This window comes from Astatotilapia calliptera, chromosome 6, assembly GCF_964374335.1.
Source record: "Astatotilapia calliptera chromosome 6, fAstCal68.1, whole genome shotgun sequence".
Taxonomy (NCBI): Eukaryota; Metazoa; Chordata; class Actinopteri; order Cichliformes; family Cichlidae; genus Astatotilapia; species Astatotilapia calliptera.
The window spans coordinates 26,246,942-26,263,782 of record NC_137427.1 but is presented as its reverse complement, the minus strand read 5'-3'; the positions used below and the strand labels follow the sequence as shown (position 1 = coordinate 26,263,782).

Here is a 16,841-nt window from a genome sequence, read left to right as displayed (position 1 = left end):
GATGAACTCTGAGTCTTGTTTGAGCAGCTGACGCAGCGGTGCGTTCACCTCTGATAGTCGTGGTGCGAATCTGGACAGGTAGTTCGCCATTCCAAGGATTGTCTCAAGCTCATTCTTATTCTCAGGAGGTGGCATGTCCTTTATGGCCTGCAGTTTCTTTGGGTCTGGCTGGATGCCCTCCCGGGTGAGTTTGTGTCCAAAGTAGCTCACTTCTGTGGCGCCTATGACACATTTCTCTGGATTGAGACGTACTCCTCGCTCCCGTGTGCGCTCAAGCATGGCACGGAGGTTCTCGTCGTGTTCCTCCTTTGTCCTGCCAAACACGAGGATGTCATCCACGATGGCTGCCACTCCATTGAGCCCTTCATACGTCTCATCGATTTTCCTTTGGAAAATGTCCTGTGCTGATATTATCCCAAAAGGAAGGCGCAGAAAACGGTACCTGCCAAAGGTCGTGTTGAAGGTGGTGAGGAGCGATGACTTGGTGGTTAGTTGGATGGCCCAATAGCCTGAGCGAGCATCCATGACACTGAAGTACTGTGCTCCTGCCAGCTTTGGTGTGATGTCATCCAATGTTGGAAGCGGGTAATGAGGTCTTTTGATGGCTTTGTTTAATTCGCGAGGATCGAGGCATACTCTGAGCTTCCCAGTACGCTTCTCTGCGACCACCAGTCCGTTTACCCATTCTGTGGGTTCTTTTACTTTGATGATTATGCCGTTTTTCTCCATGTCATCCAACTCCCGTTTCAGTCGTTCCCGCAGTGTGAAAGGGATCCTCCGGGGGGGGGCACACAACGGGCATGGCGTCTGGGTCAATGTGTAAGTCGCATTCTCCTGGGAATTTCCCTATGCCCTCGAACACATCGGCAAACTCCTCCATGACATTTGTGATCTGTACTGACATGACCAGCTTGACTAGGTTTAGATCCAGGCATGCTCTCAACCCTAGGATGGGGGGTGCTGCAGTGTCTACTATGTCAAATGTCAGCATCTTGCGAATGCCTTTCCACCTGCACTTCAACTGGCATGTGCCCTTGATGTTGAGTTTTTCTCCTCCATAGCCAGATAGTGTGCGTGTGGGCGGTGCCAAGCTAACCTGCTTAAAACACTTCTTAAACAATCGGGCAGGGATGACGTTAGCAGTGGCTCCTGTGTCAAGCTTAAAACTCACGGTGTGATGCAGTGAGCCTACTTCTACGTCGGCGTAAGCCTGTTCATCGGCCTCCCCTTCGTTGCACTTTGTTATGGAATCTATGAATAGCTCCGCTTCATCGCTTGGAGTGTCAGGGTTAATAGAGTACACTGGGTTGGGTTGGTGTGGTGCTTGTGAACGGCATGCTTTGGCAAAGTGGTTCATTTTATTGCACTTTTTGCACCTCTTCCCTTTTGCAGGACACTCCTCCTTCTGGCTGTGTGCTCGTGCACATCTTCCACACACTTTTCTCATCTTATTATAATGAGGTGCCCTCCTATCTTTTTGCTGCGTACTCTGGCGCTTAGCGGATACTGCATGCGCGGGCGCTGCTCCCTGCAGGCTCGTGTGTGGGTCAACCATGGCTTTCAATTGCTCTCGTGCGATCTCATAGGAGCGTGCAATGTCTATGGCTTTTTCTAGAGTCAAATCTGACCCTTGGCTCAGCAGCTTTTCTCTGACTTGTGGTAAACTGGTTGCAAAGACAATCCTGTCTCGGACCATTTCATCACTGTTAACGTAGCCACACTGCTTGACGAGTAACTTTAACTCGGTCACAAAGTGTTCAAATGACTCCCCTTCACCTTGGAGTCTTTCATTAAACTTGTATCTGGCGAAAATGGTGTTCATTTTCGGCATGAGGTACTGTTCAAACCTGTCGAGATATGTGGTCAGCTTTTTAGCTTCTTCATCAGACAGCTGCCATGTGTTATAAATGTCCCTGCCTCTTTCTCCTACCCACAGAAGAAGATAGCTGCACTGGGTCTCCTCGGGCTTGCCGCTTAGCGGGCCGCTAAACATTAGCTTCACATGTTGCACGAACCTCCGCCAGGCATCGGGAAGATTGGCTGAATCCCAGTCCATCCGTGGTGCAGGAACTCCCGACGAATCCATTTCGCTCTGTCGGTGGGCGTTTAGTTCGATTTACTCTGACACCATGTAATATTCTGTCTCAAACTTATGAATAACGTGTTGATAATCTGCTTCGTGAGCCACCATTATCTTTATTGCCGCTCGTCCATTTCAACATCAAACACACCCACTTTCGTGACAGCAAACACTCCCCGTTGCCACTACGGTGGACCACAAGGGACAGTAAGCACGGAGTGCAAACATTATCAGCAATACAACAATCATTTCTGCTACACTGGCAGGGCTAGGGGCCAGGACTCTACTCTTCGGGTTTTTGGGGGATGTTGCTAACTCCAGGTCCGATAACGGGCACCACACCCGCAGTAGATGTGCCCGGTGTGAGGTCTCGCAGCAAGCTATCAAATACGGCACATTTCTCGGCTTTTAACAAAATGCTATACGTCGCCAGGTTCGTCGAGTTACCTTCTTTGCACAGTATCACCTTATAGCACTTGTTGCAGGCTGCTGAGTTTGCATCTTTTGCTGTGAAGTACAGCCAGAGTTTGACCGCCTCGCCTTGGGCGTTTTTAATCTGTAGCTCTGCTCTAAAAGAACGTACGTACCTGGGCCCGCCTACTATCCTTGGAAACGTAAAATGATTGGCTAGAATCTAAAGTGTATGACATCTCAGGAAAAAAAAGCACAGAAATAAAGCACCAAAATGTGCGCTGCTTTTCGGTCTGGTTACTACCATTTTATATCAGAACCGATACCGGTACCCATCCCTAGTCATCTGTGAAGGTTGCTCCTTTTTCACCAAGCTCTGATTGAATAGGGAACCCTTTAATGGCTGTACCACTCCTTCATAAGTCATTCATGAAATGTTTTCACTCCTAATAGTTACATTTATAGTTATGTTGCTCCAAGTTGGTCAATTTTAACTGTTAAAATTTTTTTATGTTATAGTACACACTATGAACTGATTAGAAAATTTATATAAGAAAATAATTTTAAAAATAGATACTTTTTTTTAAAACATCTTAAACAAGAGAGACAAATATTTCAGACATGCTATACATTTTAATAGACATATTGATATTTCTGAAGAGAAACCAAGTTATCCCTACTTTTATTTACAATACAGGAATACAAAATTGTCACATACAGTACAATGGTAAAAACAACATAGAGAATTTAAATAATTATTTTATTTGTGTAACTACTTAAATAATGAAAATGGTTATTCTATTCACACCACGCCGTCTCAGCAGCTACAATGCAACTTTCACATTAAGTGCTAAAAAATTATAATTTTCCATTTTACAGCATGAATTCCTTTTTGATGTTTTAAGACCAGGTACAGTTGTTTTATTTCAGCAAACACAAGGAAAGCAGGAGATGAACAATAAGCACATCATTTATGGCCACTAAACTTCAATTGACTAAACTTTAATTGAAAATCAAGTTATTGAAACTAGATTTTCAAAATAAAAGCTGTGGATAAAGTACAAGGATAAATATTTTCCTTAAAAACTTAAAACAACAGCTGTCAGTTCTGGGAAGACTGGCTTTACGGGTAGTGAAGAAGAAAAGTAAAAAAATTAAATGTTCTTATTAGGATGAGTCTCGGGTTTGAAAGAATGCATCTATATGCATCTATAATAACAAACACATTCTTAAAATTTCTTGCCTTACTCTGGAAATGCTCACAAGAGAATTTGCACTTTCTTCCTCAGGTTAATGCCAGCCCTGTCTCTGAGCTCCTTCCACACTGACTTGGTGGCCTGTCGAGATCTTTGATCATCTTACTACAGAAGCACAATTCTGACGGTCTTGCTGTGGGGGTGGGGGTGGGTGGGTTTTAGATGAGCTTCACCAACTCCTCCGAATGACTATTTGCAGGCACAGACATGCGTTACTTGTACTCTGGGCAAAAAAAGAAAACATCCTCGCGTGTCTTTTATAAAAGCTGCATATGTATAAGTACAACATGAAATGACATGAACTGACGAGCTTAGTGTAAAATTGCTTTCTATAAACACCATATTCTCCCATATATTATTACGCTTAAAAAAATAAACCCTCCTCTATGATAACAATAGTAATGCTATAGATTTTTTTGTAGATTTTTTCTTGTATTACTAAGTAGGTAAGCTCTATTGGAAATATACATCAGCGCGTTTCATCCCTTCCCTTTATAGTTTTGACTTCAGCTTTCTGCTTCAGTGTGTGACGCAATGAAAAGAGTTTGTTAAACCATACCTGTGACAGTGTGCTGTGTGAACGTGTGGAGCTGAAACTACTCTCATTGCGCTTTTAATAAATGTTGAAATTAATTTTGAATAAAAAAGTGAATGAAAGGAAAACGATACAGTGCATGGGATTCGAACACTCCGTTCAAATTGCATGAAACTGGCGCTGACAAAGTACAATGTTCTCAACTCGCTCATTCCTACGTCTGTGTGTAGATCCTCTCTGTACACTGATAGCAAATGAGTGATACGTTCTTTATACTGTAAATTGCTGTTTATGACTATGTACCCACAAACTGAACACAACATAAATGAGTCAACACAGCCTTCCTCTTGTTAGTGCTTTTGGAATAGTAAAGCAAAAAGCACTGCAGGCTCTATGAGACGCATGCCTCGTGCTCACAGTCTGAGTGCGTAGACATTTATTTCTTTGCTAGGTTTTCAACGGACCGTGAACACAAACTGCATCTTGAGCCACCCAATTCTGAATCCTTAATGAACTCCTGAATAATCAACTGTCTCCACTGAAATGCCTCAAACTCCATTTTTCGTAAGGCAGCATAAAAGTCTCGGGGTTTTAACAGTCCGCTCCGGCAGAGTTCCTGTTCCTGTGGAGCCAGTGAAGGCGTTTTTAGAGCAGCAGAGGAAATGTCTTAGTGGAACTCATCAATCAGCTGTCTGCAGGGCTCTCTGAAATGTGAACACGGCTTGGATGCCAGGCCTGGTGTTCAGGAACAAGTAGCTTATAGGTAAGGAGAGGAAAAGCTTGGTATGGTGATGTGGTTTAAAAGCAGTCTGATGGGGTCCTGCATGTGTGTGTGTGTGTGTGTGTGTGTGTGTGTGTGCTTGCCCGTGAGAATGTGAGGGGAAATTAAGGGGCCACATTTAGCAAACCTCTTTAAGAGTCTTTTGAGGGCGAAAGGTAGATGTGTGTAGACTTGAGGATGGATGATGGGGAGCGGCCCCCTCCGCACACCACTATACGACGTACTTGGTCAGGTCTAAGAGGTACGAGGTCATGTCGATGATGTGGTCCACTATCCCGCCATTCTCCTGGTCGTTGGGCATACCCCGCTCGCTCTTCTCACACTGGTTTCCGGAGTAGCCACTCTTACACAGGCACTTGTTGGGCTCCACGCAGACTCCTCCATTGCGGCAGGCTGGTTCACATTTGGCTACAGTCACAGGGTATGAGAGAGTGAAAACACTTTAAACTTTGTTTTATTCAGACGTACTCTGATTTCTGATTAGGGAAACTATGGCAGATATTACTGAACATCTTTTCCACATCTGAAGTGAAAGAACACGTCGATGTTGGTCCATGTTATACGCTGAGGGCGACAGATGCACTCTTACCAACTCGGCAAAATTGTCCTTCCCAGCTGGGGTTGCAGCAGCATTTGCCGGTGGGAGTACAGCGGCCGTTCTTACAGTGTCTGGAACAAGCTGTCATCAGCAGCTCCGGTGGCTCCACCTGATGCTGGCACTCCTTAGGGGTGTAAGGCCTGCAGCAATTGTTAAAAAAACAGAAGAAGACAAAGTAAGTATTCAGCAGACAGAAGCCTCTCAATATGGTGATTAAGCCACAGCGACACAGCGACAATTTATTATAACCAAATAAATAATACAAGACATTTCAAGTTAATAACCGGAGAACATATTTCAACTCTTAATAATAATAATAACACAGAATCAGAATTGTGTTGATTTATGAAGGGAAAATGTGGTTTAAAGGCATGTAGCTTTGGTATAATTCACTGTTTGGATGACTGCATGTCAAGAGATGTGCTATATGTTGTTTAAATTCTACCTATTAATCAGCATCTGCCTCAAATGAATGAACTGCTGTTGTGTCCAAAACAGAAATCAGTCATTCAGCGTCCACGGGTCGTTTAATTGGGCTTACACAAGTCTGTTTAGAGGTTTGAGCCTCGCCCACAAACACATTTAGTTGCCAGATCACAACAGTTTCTACAAAGTTTCACGCAACCTTTAAAAAAAAAAGTCCTGTTAAACAAAAAGCTGAGACTAAACAAAAACAAAACACTCATCCAACTCACACTGGCTGAGCTACACAGTAACACTATACCATGATTTAGGATGGGACTGTAGGAAATGTGTTCTATTTAAGCATCTAACACTTGACTGTGATGTATTGTGGTAGCTATTTATTTACCGCAAAGCTATTTTTGAATGGTACAACAAGACAAATCTGCCATCGCACGCTGCGTCCGTGATCTCAGATTTTCGAGCCTATCAGGTTTTGTTGATATGTAACTTAAGTGGGAAAGCACTTTTGAAGTGAGGGACTTTAAGATGTAAATTTTTAACTTGCCAAGTTAAAAATTTATGTATTTGCTCCTGAAGGAGGCGTGTGTTTCTTTTTCCAGTGACATGCTGTTAAAGTGACGGCGGCTCTTTTTCTACGTATTACCAATTAATAGCAAGTTAATATTTAAGCGTGTAGTTGGGACATGAGCCGCTTCATGTGTGGTTGTTTTTATTTTGAATTCTTATTCGAAGAACGAAACGACATACGGGGTTAAAGCATGGCTCCCACAGATATGAACACGGTTTGGAAAATGCACACAGACACAAACAGAAACATCTCCACACCATATGTGTCAAGTTTGAACACCAGAGAAGCATATTATTCCATATTAAGACAAACATCCAGACACGCACATCAGCAAATGGGCTGAAACACAATTATTTCATATCACGCTCCACAAATCTGGAAATAATACAGTGAGTGCGTAATCAAGTTCGAATGTGAAGCGTCTGTTGGTGCCCACACACACACACACACACACACACACACACACACACACACACACACACACACACACACACACACACACACACACACATTTGCTAGTGTGTACATTTGTGAAAAGGAGAGAGAGGAAGAAAAATAGATGTGTAAACATTCTGCTACAAAACATTGTTGGACATTAAGGCGTGTGTGCATATGTCTGACACACAGGCAGGGTAACTGGACTCTTGTGGACCGGTGCTGGTATGAGAGGCGTGAGCAGTGAGGTCACTGAATGTGTATGTATGTAATTCTCACTCCACGATAGGACGGGCCTCATCAATCATGGCAGGGGAGCAAATAGTCAATCAGCAGGAGAAGCCAAAACTAGATTGAAGACATACAACCAGCAATTTGTATATTAAAGCTCAAATCAGCTATTTTTAGAATACATATTACTTCCATCTGGGTAGCTGTTCCTATGGTAGTCACGTTTTACGTTACAATAACATCTCAGAACTTATCAGAGTCTTACGATTGTGTTCTTTCCTGTTTTACCTGTCTCTAAGAGCGAAGGCTGCCCGCAAATGGCATCAATAAGGTTTTCCTCCATTTCTGAGTGTCGGAGGTGTCATAAGAGTTGCTCTGACAGGTTTTGGTAATGCGGTGTAAATGCCAACCTGGATTTGCATGTAGTAGCCCCACTGAGCAGGTTCTGTGAGTAATGAAGCTCCTCAAAGTGTTTACTTTGTGTTTGTTGTGGAAGCACCACTAGATACTCATTCTATTCTGCTTTGGTGAGGTGCTGATCACCTGTTCCAGCAGTCGGTACTTCGGTATAAATTATTTTCATTTTACTTGCTGTACAGATTTAAATGAAAGATGCAGTTTTATTACAAAAAATACTAACAACTGGGGGATAAATACACTTGATTTTGTGCATACTAATTATATATTTGAAGAATTTCACAAATATATGTTAAATAAAGAAAATCTTAAATGCTGATTTCCTGATTTGAAAAGTGTGCTGCAGGTGTTCTGACAGACACACTGCCTGTGTGTATGTGTTAAATTTGCTTTAAATTTTGAGGATGGAGTGTCGGTGGGGGTTGATTCCCATGCTCCCATCAGCACCCAACTCCATACTCCATCTCTGCTGGCTTTTGTTGCTGCAGGCTGCATGTAGTTAAAAAAAAAAAAAAAAGAGCAAAAGAGGGGAGAAAACAGAAAGAGAAGGAGAGGGAGAAAGAGTAAGAGTCCCTAGAGAATTGGGGGGGCTGGTCTGTAGCTAACACTGTTAATAGCAGGCAGGGGTCAGCAGTGCTACTAAACAGCCTGTACGACTGCCAGGGTGGCTGTGAAAACAGCACCTGCTGGTAGCACCACTTGACAAAGGCAGCTGGGTCAACAGCCACTGTGGGAATTTATCAACTTTGGGAGGGGTGGCGTATGTGTGAGAGTAAGGGAGTGGGAGAAGGCGATAGTGCTTCCACAAGAGTTACAAGTGGAGAGACAGAAAGAGAACAACTAAAGTCAGAGAGTGGTATGAGACACTGATCATGCCATAACTGAACATAAAACAGAGCAAAAAGTGACAAAGCACGCAAGCACAGCTGCAAAGATAACATACAGAACAGGGCAGATGAATGCAGGATCAGGTTCTTTCTTTGTGTCCTCTCTTCTTCCCTTACGTCAGTTAAACATTAACAGTGACCATCCTTCAAATCTTCCATGTCGAAGGAGTGCGAATGCTCTGCCTCAAACTTGTTATCAGTGTGTATCTGTGTTTAGCTTGTTAGCTCGCAGGGTCTGTTTGATTGACACGAGGTGTATGTGAGAAAAGGGCTATGGAGTGGTGTACACTGTGCACTCTAACAATGGCCTAATCAAACGGCCCAGTGTGGTCTCTTTTGCTGTTTTGTCATCCAACTCCATTGTTTGGGGGCTCCTTTTGTAGCTTCTTTCCTTGTTTTAATTGTGTAAGAAATTTACTGTGTATTGTAGGAGCCAGGGCTATTCAGTGGGACTAGCAAGCAGCTTTGTCAAGGGGAGGACCACAGCGGAGATGTAGGAAGATTTAGGAGGGATAGGAAAATAAAGAAAAGACTTTTTTTTTCCTGTAGCGTGCTGGGAGCTGGCGTACCACACACGCACACAAGCTCGCATGTGTGTGTGTACCCACCACCCACATGGTTTACATCTATGCACACAACACACAGAAAAGCACACATATAGATAAATATATCCACGAAGGAGCACCCGTGGTCTCCTTCCTCAGCACATCTAGTGATTTGTGACTTCCATGTCTAATGCAGTTCATAAAGGAGGTCCCAGGGCCCTATTTGAAGTTCACTGTGTCTTTTTAAGGGCTCTGCTCACTGTAATTCAATCAGTCTAGCTTGCAGCTGACAAAACCCGAACGTGTGAAAAGTCCTTCTCAATACTGCTTTCCCTGTGACGAGCTGCAACATGAAGAATGGCAAATTGCATTTTGTACCAGAAAGCAGCAGGAGATCTGGCTCTATATGTTAATTAAGCTCCTGCCAAGGACTGACCATAGGAGCAAGGTGGGGGTGCAACGTGGGGATTCTGAATTATGATGTGATAAACACGTAACTTTACTGTATGACCCTCAGAACAGGTAAAAGGACATAAAACAGGTTTGTTCCTGGCACAAATATAATGCTTTCACTGTACAAATAATTGTTATTAAATGCAGACTCAGTGGGACAGAAAAGAAGCAAAACCCAGGCCCTGAATACCTGCAGTATGTTCGAGGCACACTCAGGAGTGCAGAACCAGGGTTACTGATGTATGTTAAAGACAAGCAACAAAGGGTAGAAATTACATTTAATCACTTTGCTGTGGAAAGGTGAAACATTAAACATGCTTCCACAGATACCTATTCTTATCTTCTAAACTCTAAGGTCCTCTCATTGATCGTTAAACCACAACCACATCTTACAGTCACCACACTGAGATACGGTCAGTAAAGATATTAATGATAAATATTAATGCATATTTCTATCCCACTGCAACACCAAAAACAAGCCGCGCCTTTCTACATTCTTGCTTTCTCTCGCGTACAACCTCAGTCACACCACACCCATTCGGCATGTTTCAAAATGCATGGTGGCCTATTTATTATTGGAGGGGTACTCCAACTGACAAACAAATACCTAAAAATGAAGTCATTTGGCCAGGACGTGTTTACACAAACACTGCTGAGGGATTTTATGGTTGATGTTTCCTTGTAAGCCTTTACCGCTCCCCTAACGGTTCCTCTTTTTCCCACTCTATGTTCCCAAACACAGAGTTGATTAAAACACAGCGTGAGATGCTATACCGGGCCACAAAAACCACCACACTCTAAAACAAACCTCTGTCTGAATGGGCTTCAGAGTCCAGATGTCCCTGCAGTAGGGAAGAGAAAAGAAGGGAGGACCACCAGACTTGATAACGTGCTGGGGTCAGACACGTTAGCTACCCTATTCATTTCCCCCCCTTTGCCCCCTCTCTCCATCCTCCCTGTAACAAAATCCTAATAACGAAGCCAGAGTGTATTAGGAGTCAGGACTCTAACACCACAGGGTCCACACAAACTAAACAAGTCCAGTTGATGGTGGAAAGAACTGTTCTCTGGGAGAAATGCGTCCAGCAGCCATGCCAGAAAACATAAATACGAAGCAAGCCATCAGGGCCCCCTTTGAAACATCTGTGCTGTAATTAACTGTGCTAATGCCTGGGTGGCACTGCCGTCACCCAGGAATAATAAGATGTGAATATGTTTCTATTGTGTTCTTTCTCCTCAGTATGCTTATGCTACTTTATTTACTTCTCTTAATCACAAGCCACTCATTCACTTGAACCGGTAGGCCTACAGGATCTTATGCTCTCATCTCCCTGCAAAAGCACTGATTAAAAAGATAAAGCACAATCACTGAGTGGGTTTGGCTTGAGACTTTATATGCAGTTGGTTTGAATTACAAAGTCTTCTTATGTTTGAAGTGATTTCTGTACTGCAAATATTACGGATCAAACTTTTTATACATCCCTCTTGTATTTTTGTGGGTCGAATTCATTCCGTTTTCATATTTCCTCATCTTGAGTGACAAATGTTTTTCACATGTACTTGGCTCTCCAAGCAGTTTATAGATCTATCACTATCAGAATGATTTCTAATACTGCGATGCATATGGTAAGGATTATGATATGGTGACATGTACTGACATATAAATGATGAAGCTGCACTTGTGCACATGTTCCCTCCACAGCTAATTAAGCATTAAACTGGAAAAGAAATGGATTTCACCTCCCAAAGGGAAGTAGACGTGTGCTGGAGGGTTCGAATCCACCACCCAGCTGTGGCCTTCTCTGCCTGCGTGTTTGAGCTTCCTCCCACAGTCCAAAGATACGCATGTTAGGTTAATTAGTGCTTCTAGACTGGATGTAGGTGTGAATGGCTGTCTGTCTCTCTGTGTTAGTCCTACAATAGACTGGCGACCTGTCCAAAGTGTACCCCACCTCTTCCCCTATGACAGCCAAGATAGACTCTAATCCCTCTGTGACCCTGAATTCAATAAGTGGAAGAAAATGAATGGATAGTGTATCTACATGGATATTTTGGCTATACAGAGTTTGTCCATATCACCCTGTTAGTGGTTAATATGTTGAAATGTCGCTACTTGACAACAGGTGTCTTTGTCTTTTCCCTCACACTTACCAAAATATCACTGTTGCATATTTAGCATCTAACCAGTAGACAAAAGTTGAATAAAGCAATAGAATCAGTGCTGCTAGCAGTGTTTTTCTAAGCAAACAATTTGAAAGGCTATTTTTTTTTCTCCAGTAACCACTCAGCATCCATTCTAGGAAGCTGTAATGTGCATAAACAATTCTACTTGCAGGAATGTGTGTAAGCAGTGAGGATGACACTGTTCTTCAATGTGATGATCTGTGAGTAACTAAGATCTCATAATATGCTGTTAGGCTCATCTAAATTTCACAACAAAACAATCACAGCATGAAAATAAAGCTGGTGGTTTACTGTAGTTCTTCCATCTGTAATAGGCAGTCCTGATTAGGGGTGTTAACGGATATGACTTTGCTAACAGTGAAGTATTCACCTGCATTAACACTTATTCACACATTAACACATATTGTAAAAAATATGTGTGTGTATATATATATATATATATATATATATATATATATATATATATATACACATACACATATATATACGTATATATACACATATATATACACATACATACATACATACATACATATACATATATCTCAATACTAAGAAACTAACTGACAACACAAAATTAATACTGATTAGATCATCTTTAGCAATAGTATTGATATCAGCACACACACACACACACACACACACACACACACACACACACACACACACACACACACACACACACACACACACACACACACACACACACACACACACACACACATCATAGATAACTGCACAGAACCTAGCTGTTGTCTACAAGCATTATCCATCTACCGGTAAGTATTAACAGTTACCTTATAGCCACACTAGCTGTCTATTATCATTAAGAAAGAGGCTAGCAGCTATGGCTAATATAAAAAAAATGATAACCTTAATGCTTGAGAAAACCTCCTGCCTGTCTGTAATCCTAATACAATGAGTTCATTTACCATGATATCACAAATATTTGTATCTAGAAAGTATTGTGTTTCTTTTGTTTTTGATCAAAAATAAAAAATATGGTGCCAAGTCACGAAAAGTGCAGTGCGACCTCAGCCAACCTTACATGTTTACCTTACTGTATTTTCTTTATGTCTGGCAACCTAAAAATGCTGTCATCATTGATGTTATTCGTTTTATTGTTCTAAGAGGAAGTGTAATTTTTATCAAAATCAAAAATTCAAAAATTGTATCTAGTATTTAGAATATTTTCCTGGGTATAAGGAAAATCAAGTATCGTGACAACCTTAGTACGTACAGCGTTTGCTGCTTCACCTTTCAGATATCATCCTCCTGAATTATTTTTCCAAACTTTAGCTGTGATTATGAATTCATGATATCGGTTAAACAACTTCACACTGTTGAATTATTTGCTTGTATTTTTTAATTTTTTAAACCTCCTTAACTTTTTAAAGCTGCGTTAATATGCCTAAAATAGTTAACGGTAAGAATTGGCTAATAGGCTAATAACATGCTAAGGTAACAATTATAATTGCTGTCTAAAAAAAATCCCAAATTCTCCAATACTTGGGAACGGCTGTCCTGCTTGAATATACTGAAAATAATCTGTGTTGTTGTTGACAGGAATCACAATCAACACTTAAAGCTACTGAAAATGTTGTTCAGACTAACTCGAACGAATAACTCAATTACAACCTTTGGGGAATGAGTTTATAACTAAACTCAACTCAAGAGAGAGCGATTTACCAGTAGTTTTGTCTCTCATTGTCTTGGTTTGCCCTCTTGTGGACGTAATGCAGGATTTTTTAATGAACAGCTGAATGTCCTCCCCACTAAGAAGGAATCACTTAATCACCGAACAACTAACTACATACCAGCACAAATTACCAAGGGACTTCCTGCTTTTACCTTTTCGGGTCCACCAGCTTGTAGAGTTTCCCACTGTGTGACTGCACCATGCTTTTACTACTTGCAAGTATGTAGACTTCACCTGCAAAAGAAGAACAGTTAAGTGGGAATCCCATCAGCATCATCTGATGGAAATACTTCCAATGTCCGAACAACTATTCAGCAGATCCCAGTGCCTAACTAAAGAAGAGACAAGACAAGACAAGGAAACACAAGAAAATGAAAGGGGAGGACATGAGGGGTTTAGGAAAATGAGTGTATCACAGGCTTCTGCATTTCTGCACTTGCCAATGGATTTTAAAAAAGAGTTTAATGAGACAATTGGATACTCATGACTGGGAACCAGGCAGATGATTTAATGAGGAACAAGCCTGCAAGAAAATTCCATAGGGGGACAAATTGTAAACATCTGTCTGTGGGGCCTCTTTTTTGGGACATAGGCCTGGCCCCCGCTGCAATTCTTGCACCACTTGCAAATCCTGATCGAATACAGAAATCTTTAAATATCTCGTCAAACAATAACTCCAAGACCTGGCAACAACTGTGATCAAAGATTTCTGATGGCTGGGCGAACAATTTACATCATGTGTTCATTTTAATCAGAAACATCAGAGCTCACGGTTTACAATTCTTCGAGTGTGTGGTGGGGATCCAACTTATAAAACTGTCTTGTGTCAGTTCATTTCAGGTTACTCTGCATATATTAACTTAATCTTTAACTTGCCCAGAGAAACACTTAACACATGTCATGGTGGCACAGTGAATTAAGGAGGTTTGGAAGATTATGACTATCCTACAAAAATGACAACTAACTAAGATGTTTGGACTACTTAATGAGAGGCGTGTTGGCTTTATCATCCATCCATCCAGTCGCATCTTTATCAGGGTTGTGGGGGGCCTATCTCAGCTAACATAGGGCGAGAGGCAGGGTACACCCTTGACAGGTCACCAGTCTGATGCAGGGCTAACACATGCACACTCCACACAGAAAGGCCTTGGCCAGACAGTGGTGTTGTGAGGCAACAGTGCTAACCATCACGCCACCATGCTGCCTGTTTTCAGATTTTCAGTGGTGTTTTATGCTGTGGTTATGTGTGTTATGTATGTATGTGCTGTACACACAGACATACACACACAGAGTCAACAAGCCTTCAAGGAGTCATGGATTAAAACCCTTGCTTCAGAAAATATGTCATAACATAGGTCAGGTGTAAATCTAAAGAAAGATCAGTGCAAGAGAGAAAAGAAACAAAGATAAAAGATCTCAGAAGCAATTACATTTTTAGCTTTTTTATTAATTGCCATACTAACCCAGTTCATCCTCTCCAAAACCCAAGATGTGTCCAACAAGCATAGTGCCACAGGAGTCAGCTGAGCCCAGGCACAGAGCTTTTTCCTGCCACTCTTCACCACTCGCTGATGTGGAAGATGTAGACTTCTGAAGGATGCGAAGGTTACTAAAGTGAAAAGTAAAAATACTCATGGTAAGTGACTGCAGACTGGATGATACTGTAAAAGGTTTAGTACTACATTTGTGCACAGGGGAGAAAGCAAAAGAAATCAACTGTAGTAGCATGGTACAGCATGGTTCATGACCCATATTCTTTTTCTACACCATGTCCCACATGGTGTTAGTTAGGAAGTCAGCCTTTAGTTTCAAAACAAACATCATGCCGGAGCCTTCACTTTGCCACAACAAAATGCTCCCAAATTGTAATAAGGCACAGAATTAACTGATCACACATTGTTTTAAACACGGTGCCAGCTTGCGATAATTGGACGGATTGGGGAGGGGACACACTTTACCCCCTTTGTTTACTCAACTGTCAGTGTTTGACATCAGCAAAACAGAGAAAACCAGAGAAACCAGAGAAAAGTGTGAACAGCACAGAGAACAATGTGTAATCTCCACTGACACTCAATGGTCCGCGCTGTCATGGTGACATGGGAGTCTATGTTTTCCTCCCATGTGGATGAACTTGGTGTTTACACTGGCACATGCTAATGCAAAGGAAATAGTTTTTAATATTAGAAGAAAAGTCATGTTGATCTTACTAAGTCATAAATCAACTCTGGGAGGATAAAGATGTTAGAATGACTTTGAAATATAGATTTTTGTCATCATGTAAACACAGTTAATTCTTAAAAACATACAGCTACTTAAATAGTCTGTTTAAATATATTAATCAGTCATTTCTTTATTGTACTTACCCATTTTTATCTCCAAAGACATAACTGCCATAAAGTCTCCTAGACTGACAGCCCCTGTAGATGAAACCCCCCACAGGTGGTGCTCCACCACTGGAATGCAGGTCATAGGCAGAGGGCTCATTTTCTATTGGGACAAGGAGACATAGGTCTTATTTAGGCACTTCCAATAGACTCATAGACCTACTGCCATTCATCTGTAACACCATCACAAACTGTCTGCATGCATGTTTTATCCCAGAGACAATCTCTTCTGTCTCACTGATGTTGCAGGGATTGTAATCTACTTAACTGCTTTTCTTGATTCATGCACTGGTGTTGTTTTGTTTGTTTTGGAATCAAAAACATAGACCACGTTCATCAGACATAATTGCTGTGTTGTTTATATGAGACACAAAAAAGGAGGAAAGAGGGAATTCTAGATTTAAATCGGACGTGTTTTATCAAAACTGGAAAAGAATGTATTGATCTTTTATTCAAAAGCGTGATGGTGAGGCAATGTGGCACATTTACTGGATTACGATTTCTTGGCAAGGAAAAATATGAATGGAGGTTTGCCGCCCTTAAAAATTTATGATCCGAGACGGGGTGTGCTCATTTCCCAACCGTAATCACTTTGGAGTTTGGGTAACTGGCTAAATCGGGCATCAGGCCAAGAGAGAGGTGGTCTGTGGCAAGAAGTGACATTTTCAAATGGAGTGAGAGATCAAAGTTAAGGATTAACTTAGCGCAAGGATAACCTGCCTCATATATTTTGGAACAAAGAGCTGTAATTTTCTTTTTGTGGAAAAAGGAAGGATAAGCAGTGTAAAGTGCTGCTGTTATTGATTATTTTCTAAATGTGAGAAGAGCTAGATTCCTCTCAGCTGTGTTTTCAACAGCGCCAAACCATCATCTAGACAGTTATTATTGTTGACAGCTTTAAATCTTACTTGTGGACACCATCTTACATTCCACTGGCAAATCTACACACCA

General features: G+C 41.6%; 1 protein-coding gene across 8 annotated transcripts in view; it reads right to left on the bottom strand.

Moving 5' to 3' along the window:
- The window catches only part of hhip (hedgehog interacting protein), a 73,852-nt gene that overhangs the window by 32,713 nt on the left and 24,298 nt on the right, over nt 1–16,841 (bottom strand). For all 8 annotated transcript variants that reach the window (XM_080303010.1, XM_026171335.2, XM_080303012.1 and 5 more), the window contains 5 exons: nt 15,870–15,993; nt 14,970–15,115; nt 13,659–13,740; nt 5,653–5,801; nt 5,288–5,471 (listed from right to left, as the gene is read on the bottom strand). In XM_080303010.1, the coding sequence (XP_080159136.1) occupies nt 5,288–5,471; nt 5,653–5,801; nt 13,659–13,740; nt 14,970–15,115; nt 15,870–15,993 (685 nt within the window). The remainder of the gene's footprint in view (nt 1–5,287; nt 5,472–5,652; nt 5,802–13,658; nt 13,741–14,969; nt 15,116–15,869; nt 15,994–16,841) is intronic.